Below are 11,024 nucleotides of genomic sequence, written 5' to 3' on the forward strand. Positions count from 1 at the left end.
AGAAAGGGAGGAGAGTGTTTGTCAGATGTGGACCATTTCCTAATGCTGGGAATACCATCAGGTCAGTCTGTGTGTTTTGGAGGACTGAGTTATCAGGAGAAGTTTCATACAAGACTGCTTAAACTCTCACTCTGGGCTGTGCTTTACAAGAAACATTTTGGAGAGGACTTTTCAAGTAATGCTTTCAGTCGGAAATGTTTCTGAGACAGTGAAGAGAGAATCCTGCTTTGAGACTCTCTCTCAAGTCTCACATGCCCGGGCTGGGTTCCTGCCCTGGTGCTGATTCTCAGTGCTCAGCTGTTCAGCATACAGAATTCAGGAGCACTTTCGATCTCCCTAGTGAAGTAAAATAGTGCTGCAGAAGCCTTAAGAAATTCTGCGTGACCCCTGACATCTTGTTAGCGAGCCACAGGGACAGATGGGGCTTGGAATTTTTTAATAGGCTTCAGCCATCATTATTCTTTAAAAATGCATCCACTTTAAGGGCTTTTTTCTGATTTCTTTTTGCACAATTTAGATGGAAAAGCAGTGGAACGTGGCTCTCCTGTTGGATATACACGAAATCGATATTCAGGGACGTGGATTTTTGACCATGCATTGAGATACACAGCCGGTATGTGATGGAAGGGTGTGAAAGTCTAACCAGGGATCAGGGAGCAAGGGAAAACTCTGGATGCAACGGGTGTGTTGCCCAAATTCCAGCTGTGAGGCTCAGGAAAAGCCTGGCACCAACTAACCAAAAAGCTTCCCCATCTCCCCTCCTACTACAACCAGCTTTAACCTGCATGACACATCCTGATGTGGACAAAGTCTGAGATAGACCCCGGCCATGGTGGTGCCCGAGGCCACACGGGCGTGTTCTTTTCAAGGCCTTAACACACAGCAGTGTCTTATTTCCTTCACTTCATCCTTCCTCCACTCTAATAACATCTTTTTTGTGGTAAGTCACCCTTCCTTTCCCTACTGTGATAATCTGTGTGCTGAGCACACAGTTGTGGCTGTTGAGTTGTCTCTCAGAGCCTGTGGGACTTCAGGTCTGTAACACACCTCCCTCAGGCCCTCCACACACTCAGTGTCCTCCTGGGGCACTGCTCTACCATCCACAGGTAGGAGGGGGTGGAGATGTCCCCCTTGAGGATGACTCCAGCCTTCCCTGAGTTGCACTTGAGACCTGGGTGCTTCAGGGCATCTGCATAAAAGCCAAGGGACACGTGGTCCCTCTCCTGCCCTTGCTTTCCAGCACAGCCCCTGCCCGAGGGCTGTAGCACCATTTGGGTTTGCATTGGAGAGGGAAGGCACTGCACAGTTACCTGTACAGGTGATACTCGTGGAGAACTTCTGCAAGACCAAACACATTTATGTGCCGTAGGCTATATCCATAGGAAGGGGGAAATATAAGAAAAACAGAGAAAAAAATTCAACCTAGAGCCCCTCACTCTGTTTGACCTGTTTTCATAGACTCATAGAACCGTAGAATGCTTTGGGATGGAAGGGACCTGAGCATGGGCAGGGACACCTTCCACCAGCCCAGGTTGTTCCAAGCCCTGTCCAACCTGGCCTTGGACACTCCCAGGGATGGAGCAGCCACAGCATCTCTGGGCAACCTGTGCCAGGGCCTCCCCACCCTCACAGCCAACAATTTCTTCCCAATATCCCATCTATCCCTGCCCTCTGGCAGTGGGAAGCCATTCCCCCTCATCCTGTCCCTCCATCCCTTGTCCCCAGTCCCTCTCCAGCTCTCCTGGAGCCCCTTTAGGCCCTGGAAGGGACTCTCAGGTCTCCCTGGAGCCTTCTCTTCTCCAGGTGAACCCCCCCAGCTGTCTCAGCCTGGCTCCAGAGCAGAGGGGCTCCAGACCTCTGATCAACTTAGTGGCCTCCTCTGGACTTGTTTGAGCTTTTCCCAGTGCTCCATGTACAGCCAGCTCTGTGTTGGGATGTGAGTGGGCATCACTCCTGTTCCTCTGTTGGTTCAGCTGACCCTCAGCTTTGCCCAGGGCTCCTGGTTGTAGGGCCAAGTGAGGGTGAGTGCACTCATCTGCTGGCTGTGCTGCTTCAGGGCTCCAGCTGGAATAGCTTTCAGGAAAGTATTTTGGAGGTTGGTGATGAAAATAATCAGTCCTTGAGCGTGGAAAATGAGGGCTGGCAGGTGCTGCCAACTCGCTGATAAGCAGGATTTCACGTGGGAAAGGCTGTGTGGAGTGACCACAGGTGATGACTGTCCCATATATGTGTATCTGGATATAAAACACAGTGAGCTATGATGATAAAAATGCTCTGGAGCAGATCAGACACAGTGAACTGCCTGTGCTATCAGTGGATCTGAGTATTTTCTCAGATGTGTGCTCTGGTGTATCCAACTGTGGCAAATGGCCTCTTCCAGCATCAGGGACAAAGCAACCTCCCAAGCTCACAAGACATTCCTGAGTGATGCCAGCAATGAAGGACAGGGAATTCAGAGCTGTTCCAGACTGAAAGGAGGGTTGTTTTCTTCCCAAGCTGTAGAATAGGACATGGGAAGGGGAAAAGGGACCGTGGGTATAACATGTTCAAACAACATGTTGATTTTGTTCCTGGCAAGAGCTCACTTTGAGTAGCACCAGGTAAGTTCTGCTGTGAGATGCTGGTTGGGAATGTTTATTTGGATATGTGTGTGAATGTTTGTTCTTGTTTATGGCTCATCCCTGAGTTTGACTGTCTGGCATGGTCAGGAAAAGACTATTTCGAGGTTGTGTGAGGAAGCATCCATGGAAGTGAAACACTGCGTTCACACCAAACCACATTCAGCCCTTTTTTCTCCCACCTCCTCTTCAGTAAGTGCTGCTCTTGCCCTCCTGAAGAGCATTGAGGGGATCCCAGTTCAGTAGCTGCTGGGGGACAGCTAAGAAAAGCAATGCATTGTGCAAATGAGAGCTTGGGAGGTGATAGCCTGTCCACTGAAGTGGAGCGGGGAAAAAAGAGGTTGAATCAACTGAAATAACAAATCTGAGGAAATTTCTGTCTGCCTGTTCAATAAACAGAAGAGCCTAAATCCATGGCGTAATTTCATCATTACAAATGGTTCTCCCAGCTCTGCTCCTCTGGGTTCATTTCAAATGACTGTTTGCAGATGTGTGTTTTCTGGAATTAGAGACACAAACTGAGAAGAGAGACTACTGTGGTCATGTGCTTTTCCTTAAAAAGGGCAAAAGTTCTATTTGTATCTATTTGGTTTCCTCTGGGTGGATATTTACCAAATCTCTGTGGGTTTCTTGGGAAATTTGTAAGTTGTGCATTTCTTGAGAAATTTTGTAAACTCCTTGCCTCAAGATAACATATTGCCTTCTTTTTTCAGTTGAAAAGCTTTTTTTCCCAGCTAGTAGGAACTTACTGAAAAGTAATTCAAGGTTATTTCTGTCCATAGGAAACATTAGTCATTATTATAAAATTATAAGTCAGGCTATTTTGAGAGTGGCACTTTCACGTTAGCAAAGCTGAAAAGATACTCTGAAAATGTAAGTTCAGGGTAATATGCCAAGGAATCTTAAATAAGGCTGAAAAAAAATAGTCTGGGATAGTGATTTCCTGCATTTATCTCCATGAACCTTCCAAGAATTACTTTGCTGCAAACTGCATTCTTTTGCCCACAGTGTATGGATCAGTGTGTGGGGAGGCTGTTTTTCCTGATCTAATGTGGTGATGTATTTCTTCTCTTTCTTGTTTTTCAGGGTCTTATGAGTGTGGAATATGTGGGAAGAAATACAAGTATTACAACTGTTTCCAGACCCACGTGCGAGCACACAGAGGTATCTCACTGCTCCTCAGATCTCTGGGAATCCTGGGGTAACACGCAGGTTCAGGGACTATGGAGCTGCGTCAGGGGAGGTTTAGGTTGGATCTCTGGAAAAGGTTCTTCCCCCAGAGGGTGGTTGGCACTGCCCAGGCTCCCCAGGGTAGTGGGCTCAGCACCAAGGCTGCCAGAGCTCCAGGAGGGTTTGGACAACACTCTGAGGGACAAGGTGGGATTGTTGGGGTGTCTGTGCAGGGCCAGGAGCTGGGCTGGATGGTCCTGGTGGGTCCCTTCCAGCTCAGGAGATTCTGTGATTTTATGTCTATTTTCAGGAAGGTCTTGAAGGTTTCTCTGCTGCTTCCCTGGTTACCAGTAAAGCTTCTTTGGGTGGCCCATTGAGAGGATAAACTTTGGGGTTTGTGTCTCTCTACTCCAGCGACATTTCTTCCAAGGTCAGGGGCAGCTGCTGTGTTTGGTGCAGTGTTTCCTGCACAGGGCTCTCGGGGACATCGCTGTGTGCTGGGGGATCTGCAGATCAGGAAGGTTATCCTGGCAGGTTCCACACACTGAGTGTGGTGGCATCTCCCCGAGGTGCTCCGTGCTCCTGCCCTGCTGGGTGTTTCAGCCATCCCTGATAAGTCAGGATGGGAGGATAAAAGTCAGCTATGCTGCTGTATTTTTATGTTGAAACCAAAATGCTCCTTGAGCTCCCCCCGTGCCCCTTCTGTCAGCTGAGGTCACTTCCCCAGTGCACTGTGTGGCTGAAATGTCTCGTGCTTAGTCAGGAATGGCTTTATTTGAATTTTCTGTAAGACTGGACAATCTGACGTCGCTTAATTGCAGAAATGTGAAAGTTTGTGGTGGTTTGTACAAGTTTGCAGGATTTGGAGAATTGCATATCTGAAATACCAGAACAACAGGGACTGAAAAGCAGCTCCTGAGCTTTCCAGTGGGTTTATTTTCTGTCCCCTGAGGTGAGCACTGAAGTCTGTGTGTCAGCCTGGCAGGAGCATTTGCTTTAGCTCCTCTGTTTTAACCAGCAGTGTTAGTACTGCTGGAATGTCTAAAGGAGCATAAAGAGAATTCCCAGTGAAAAGTTTGAAAATCCAGGGATAATCAAGGCTAATGCAATACTAGATTTTAAATGCATAAACTCTCAGAAGTCAGCACATGCCCAGCTGAGAAGGGAACGTGTGTCCTTAATTGCTCAGTTTGTCATGATCTCTCACACATCCCTTAACTGTATGTTCCTTGTGTGCTGTTTAATATCACAGAGCTGCCTCAGTACCCTTAGATACACACTGAATTGTTTTCCAGTGCTGGTATTTCTTTTCTAAATACCAACAAAATTCCTGAAAGTCCTTTAAATGTAACAACTAAGTAGCTTCACTCTGCAGATTAAGGAAAAAAAAAATCCCTAAAATAATAGGGATATGCTTTAGCATTACATCACAGCATTGCAATAATTTTGCAGTAATAATTGCAGTATTTAAATCTGGGACAAGGATGGCTTTTATTTTACTTCTCTTCCCCACGCACTATGGGATCTTTAATTTGGGTGGAATTTTAGGAGCTCTGTTAGTATGAGATCACCTCCTAGTGTGTGATCCAACTGATTTGTATTTATTTATATTTGATAATGAAATTAAGCTATATATTAAATTATCTGGAGGCATCAACCTGTACAATTGATATCCATGGTTTTGACATGAACTCAGTGGAGACATGACTTTACTTTTGCTCCCAAAGCCTTTGTCATATGTAGCTGTAGAAGAGGGAAATTTTCAAAATTTTGAAAGTGGAAATCTATTAGTAATTTTCACATCAATGGTGGAGAAACAGAATTTATATATACTTATAATACTTAGAAAATGTTTTATGTTGGTGTAAATGGATGCATGTAGTGTAACATTTAAAGTGCATTTGCATTGTCTTAAGACAATAAAAATCCAAGTGAGGTATTTATTCATATACACTCTGCAGCAAGAACTCAAACTGCAAACATGCTGCAGCTCTGGGAGTGGGATTTTCCCAGGAACAGATCCTGAGCTGCAAGTAAAGTGGTGGGACAGTGTGTGACCTGTCTGCAGAGGAATACCGTGCCACAGAAAGGGCATGTAAAGGAAGGGCAGGAAAAAGAAGGAAGAGTTCTCTGGAGGAAAGCCCTTTGTGATATTACCCAGTGAGACCTGTACACGGACTGTACCAGGAAGAGTGCTGGAATAGCATAGGACTGCAGGAGTGATGGGAATTTTTGTGAAAGATGCTTTTATTGCCCCATTTCATGGAGGAGCAGAGGCCAGTGCTGCCCCATTGTGACACAGGTGGGATAACATGGTGGTGACACTGCACTGGGGGTGTCACTCTGCACGCTGCAGGTTTTCACAGTCTTGGATAAAGCACTGGCAGTCCAGCTCTCCCAGGGCTGCTTTCCTCGAAGCACTGGAATGTGAGCTCCCTTGGCCCATTAAGTGCAGTTAATCAGCTGCCAGAAGCTCCAATCCTGAATCCTGCAGTCGTTTCTTTTTCCTGGGCAAGGGAGGAGTTGTGCTGCACTGGCAGGACCTGGCATTCCCTCTTTGCAGGATGGATTTTCTGAGTGTCATCCGTGGCTTCCCTGAGGTCTGAGCCACCCATTAGTCCCCGAATATCTGCCTTTCCCGAAGGTTGGACTGATCCTGGGAAACTCACCAGCTCAGCAGCAGAGAGGGAGAGCAAACGTAGGCTCCTCTTTCTTCTCTTTAGGTGCTTCCTTCCAGGGCTTTTTGGGCATTCCAGCAGAAATCCCTGCTGTTTGGTGGTCTCCAGTTGCTCTTGCTTTGAACTGAGCTGGTTTTTGAGTGCAGTGCCCAGTGTGGAGCTGTGGCAGGGCAGCCTGGGGCTCACAGCTCATGGCCAGCATGGGGGGAAGGTCTGTTGCCCTCTGCTCGTGCAGTTTAACTGTCCTTGTCCACCCTGTGCAGAACTTATGTGTCTTCTCATCCTTTTAGCTGTTTGGTTCCACATGAAGAGTCTTGCACTGGCAACATCATGGTTTTTTTTGTAATGAGCGTTTTTTTGAGGAATTTTCTATTTTTTTTTTATAACTGCTCCTGCCTCTTCTGTAGCTCTCCGTGGCAGACAGGCTGGTTGGAGGTCACCTGTGTTCTTTAGGCTGATTTCTTCTTTGTCTGCCTTCAGGAACAAGGAAGTTTATATTGGAAAACTGGGCATTTTCTTAGTTTTCCCTGTGATGCTCACCATTGGCTGGAGAATTTCAGGCAGCAGTTGATCTCCTGGCAGTTTGCAAGTGCAAACTTTGGGACATTAGGATGGTTTAGTTCCTGTTCTGCTTTCCTCTGAAAGCTGAGATGCAGGCACAGAAATCCCCATGTCAGGGCTCTGCACAGGGCCAGAAACGTAGGTAAGACATTTCCTCACTACATTTTATCAAGGAAGAAAGGAAAAGGTTGTGTTCCTTCCCCTTTTGCCTCCCCAAAACACACCAATAAAATAAAGAAAACTAACAGCAAAAGTTATGTTGTGGAGCTGAAAGGCTCCTTTGTGAGCTGATCTCTGCAGGATCACAGCTCCTTCCTCCTGCCGAGCTGCTGGAGTTCAGCTGGAGCAGAGGGGCTGCACATTCCTGGTGCTGATGGAAGGCTCTGTCCCAAATGTTACCGCTTCGCCTACACGCAACCCAGGGCTTAAAAATGTTTTGCTTACAGTGCTTTTATTTTAGCTGTGTGGGGTTTTTCAAGTCATTAAAAGGTTTGGATTGCCTTCAGGAGTTAGTCAGCTAGAAAGTTCTGCTTTGTACGGTTGGGTCGTGTTTGAGCAACATGAGCAGCAAAACATCCGCATGTTTTGAGTCAGGAAAATTATTTCACTTTTAGATAACTCAAAAAAAATGGCTGAAATTGCGTTATTAGACTTTCAAACAGTAAATTTATAAACTTCTGGGCTGAGGCCAAGCAAGGGAGATTTTTACCCAAAGGAGAATTCTTCAGAAAGCAAAGAAAGAAAATAGCAAGGCTCGAGTTTAACCCTCGCAGGATATCTCGCCTCTGGCCCAAGAATTGGTGGAAGTTCTCTGCTTCCAGATAAGCCTTTCTGGGCTGAATGATGATTTTGCTCAAGTTGTTTTCCATTATTATTTATTTACATTATTTAATTGTTGCACTGCCCCCCTCCAAACCCATCAGCTCCCAGTGTCCTCCCCGCATGGCTGTGCCAGCCGACAGCTGAGCTGCCCTCACCAGAACAGACGCTGAACACACCACACTGGGACTGGGTTCTTCAGGCCAAGCTTCTAGTTTCACCAGTTGTTAAAAAGCTTCTCAAAGCTTTGAAAGTTTCAGATTAATGTTTTCCAAGAATGGGTTCTGCTCAATGCAAAAAAATATGAAAAGGAAGATGACTCATTCAGATGGTGAATATGGAAAAAACGCTTTTTTCCAAGGCGCACATTTTTGGAGTCTGAGTTAGAGCAGTTCTGTCACTGAGTGGATTTTGAGGTGAGAAGTAGAAAATTCATAGCGAAATAACCATCCCTGAGTAGAAAGGTTGTTCCTGAGCTGTAGACAGTTGGGGTTCACTTGTTTGCTTATCTACTACTGAAAAATCGGAGGATTTTGAGGAGGTCCTTTGCCCTCTGCTCTGCATCCCAAGATCCATTTTTTCCTGTGCACATCTCCCAGTCTGCAGCAGATATTCATATGAGATGGAGAAATTTTCTTGGGACATAGGAGTTAACTTGCCTATTTTGCAGCTCCCCTGCCCACCTCCCTACTCCTGACTTTTACAACTTCTCAGAAATTGGTCTTTTGTCTCAGAGCTGTAATTACTTGGTCTCAGCCCAAAGGTGATGCAGAGCAGGCTGTTAGGGGATTTTTAGTTTGGCATTTTTTAATTCAGGAAGACTTTGTTCTGTCTTATGACTAACAACATTTCTTAGCACAGTTCAGAAACAGCTGCTCCTTAAACCTTTGTGTGTTGCCTGATTCTTGTTAAATTTGACTAAAGTACTTTTTAAAGCTATTTGAATAGTGCATATTTTTTGTGGTGTATTTATGCCGTTGCTTGTGAATGCCAGGACAGCATTTTGCAGAAATCCATTGTGTCATAGCTGCTTTTCCTTGAGTGATAGGTGGGAATTCATACAAGTAGCAGCTGTGAAAAAATCCAGGGCTTTGCTGTCAAGGTTCTGCATCTGATACTGAGGATTTCTGATCTGGCCCCTCAGTTTATGAAATTGTGCCAAATTAATATCATTGCCTAGAAAAATGATCTAATCAGGCAGGTTAATCAAGTAGAAATGTACAAATTCACAAACCCACAATCATTTGTTTTTATTAATTTTAAGAAATAGGGAAATTAAATGCAAACAGTGTTCATTACTTAAGGTTGCAAATTTTAAATTCAAAAATGCTGTGCCATTCCGCAGCTGTGGTTTCCAGAGGAGCACAAGCATGATTCCAAGAGACATGGAATATTTTGCAACGTGGTTATGTTATTAGATAATGTGACATACAGTATATGCAATTTAGGATGAATATGAAACACTTCAAAATGGCTTTGAAATCCTAATAGTTTATGATCCTTGACTTGTAACTTTGGGTTTTGTTTTCCAGCTTATAGCTTTGCCCATTGCATTCATTTAGGGCTTGAACATGATCTGTGGTCTGTGCTTCTTGCAGTCTCAGCCACAGCAAAGGGAGCTTTTTCTCCCTTCTTTCCACATCTGTCTTCAGTAAGACCAGGACAGAATCGCCCTGGGGGAAATCTCATGGCCTGTATCCTGTAGTGGCTTTGCCATGGCTGGGGAGGGGAGGCTGAGCTGGCTGCACTGTTCACTGCTGGTTTTCCTTGTTGGCAGCTCTTGCCCAGAAATTGCCTGTTGAAACAAGTCCAGAGCAGGCCACAGAGATGCTCTGATGGCTGGAGCCCCTCTGCTCTGGAGCCAGGCTGGGAGAGCTGGGAGTGTTCACCTGGAGAAGAGAAGACTCCAGTGAGACCTGAGAGCCCCTTCCAGGGCCTAAAGGGGCTCCAGGAGAGCTGGAGAGGGATTTGGGACAGGGGATGGAGCGACAGGACAAGGGGGAATGGCTTCCCACTGCCAGAGGGCAGGGCTAGATGGGATATTGGGAAGAAATTGTTCCCTTTGAGGGTGGTGAGGCCCCAGCACAAGTTTCCCAGAGAAGCTGTGGCTGCCCCATCCCTGGAAGTGTCTAAGGCCAGGTTGGACAGGGCTTGGAGCAACCTGGTCTACTGGAAAGTGTCCCTGCCCATGGCAGGGGGTGGAATGAAATCATCTCTAGGGTCCTTTCCAACCCAAGCCAGCCTGTGACTAATTGCACATGAGGGATTTCAATAACCCTTCAGTAGAAATTAGGAAGCTGATCCTCATGAACTCCTTTAATGACAGTGAGGCTGTTGGGATGTGTCTGTCCAGGCCCTACACACCCCATCCAGGGCCCCTCAGCCAGGGTACAGCAGGAGCTGGGCTGGGGCAGGAGGGATGGGCAAGGGGAGCAGGCAGCCCTCTCACCCCACACCTCCCCACAGCCCTTTCAGGGCTCCCTGAAGCCCTTCAGAGCAGGGCCAGGGTAGGGACGTCCCTTCAGCCATCCCATGTCGACTCCAGGTCCCAATGACAGCCTGGGGAATCAGAGCCCGGGGTTACGAGGCTCCTCCGAAGGACCAGGTTGGACAGGACTTGGAGCAGCTGGTCTAGTGGAAGGTGTCACTGCCATGGCAGGGGGTGGACCGAGATGGTCTTCAAGGTCCCCTTCTAGCCCAAACCAGTGTGTGATTCTCTGGCCGCGGGCAGCTGCGGTTTAACACCGAGGCCTTGTTGGCGGGGTCGGGCCCCGCAGCCCCGGTGAGCCCTCAGCGCCCGCTCGGTGCCGTCAGGGCCGCTATGTGGGGCAGAGCCGCGGCCGGAGCAGAGCGAGGGAGCGAGCGAGGCAGTGCTCGGGCCCGGGGCAGCGCGGCCGCGGATCTAAGCGCAGCTCTTTCTCTTTGCAGACACCGAAGCTGCCTCAGGGGAAGGAGCCTCACAAGGCAGTAAGTACAGCGGGGCGTGAGGGGGCCGCGGGCTGGCGGAGCCGAGACCCTGCGGGGCCGGGGCGGTGGCGGGGCCGTCCCGCAGGCGGCCGGCAGGGGGCGGCCCCGCCGCGGAGATGGCGGCGGCGGGAGGCGGCGGCGGGAGGCGGCGGGGCAGGGCGGGTACGGCGGGTCCCGGGCACGGCCGCCCCTCACGGCTCGGAGCCCGTCA

General features: G+C 47.9%; 1 protein-coding gene across 12 annotated transcripts in view; it reads left to right on the top strand.

Annotated features, from left to right (window-relative positions):
* ZNF618 (zinc finger protein 618) overlaps window positions 1-11,024 on the top strand; it is a 95,396-nt gene that overhangs the window by 20,985 nt on the left and 63,387 nt on the right. For 8 of the 12 annotated variants that reach the window (XM_027666953.1, XM_027666957.1, XM_027666954.1 and 5 more), the window contains exons 3-5: window positions 518-613; window positions 3,705-3,782; window positions 10,775-10,813. In XM_027666953.1, coding sequence (XP_027522754.1) covers window positions 518-613; window positions 3,705-3,782; window positions 10,775-10,813 — 213 coding nt within the window. The remainder of the gene's footprint in view (window positions 1-517; window positions 614-3,704; window positions 3,783-10,774; window positions 10,814-11,024) is intronic. The other 4 variants (XM_027666959.1, XM_027666962.1, XM_027666961.1 and 1 more) reach the window with 3 other exon arrangements.

The sequence above is a fragment of the Corapipo altera genome, unplaced genomic scaffold (assembly GCF_003945725.1).
Source record: "Corapipo altera isolate COAL_440 unplaced genomic scaffold, ASM394572v1 93, whole genome shotgun sequence".
Taxonomy (NCBI): domain Eukaryota; kingdom Metazoa; phylum Chordata; class Aves; order Passeriformes; family Pipridae; genus Corapipo; species Corapipo altera.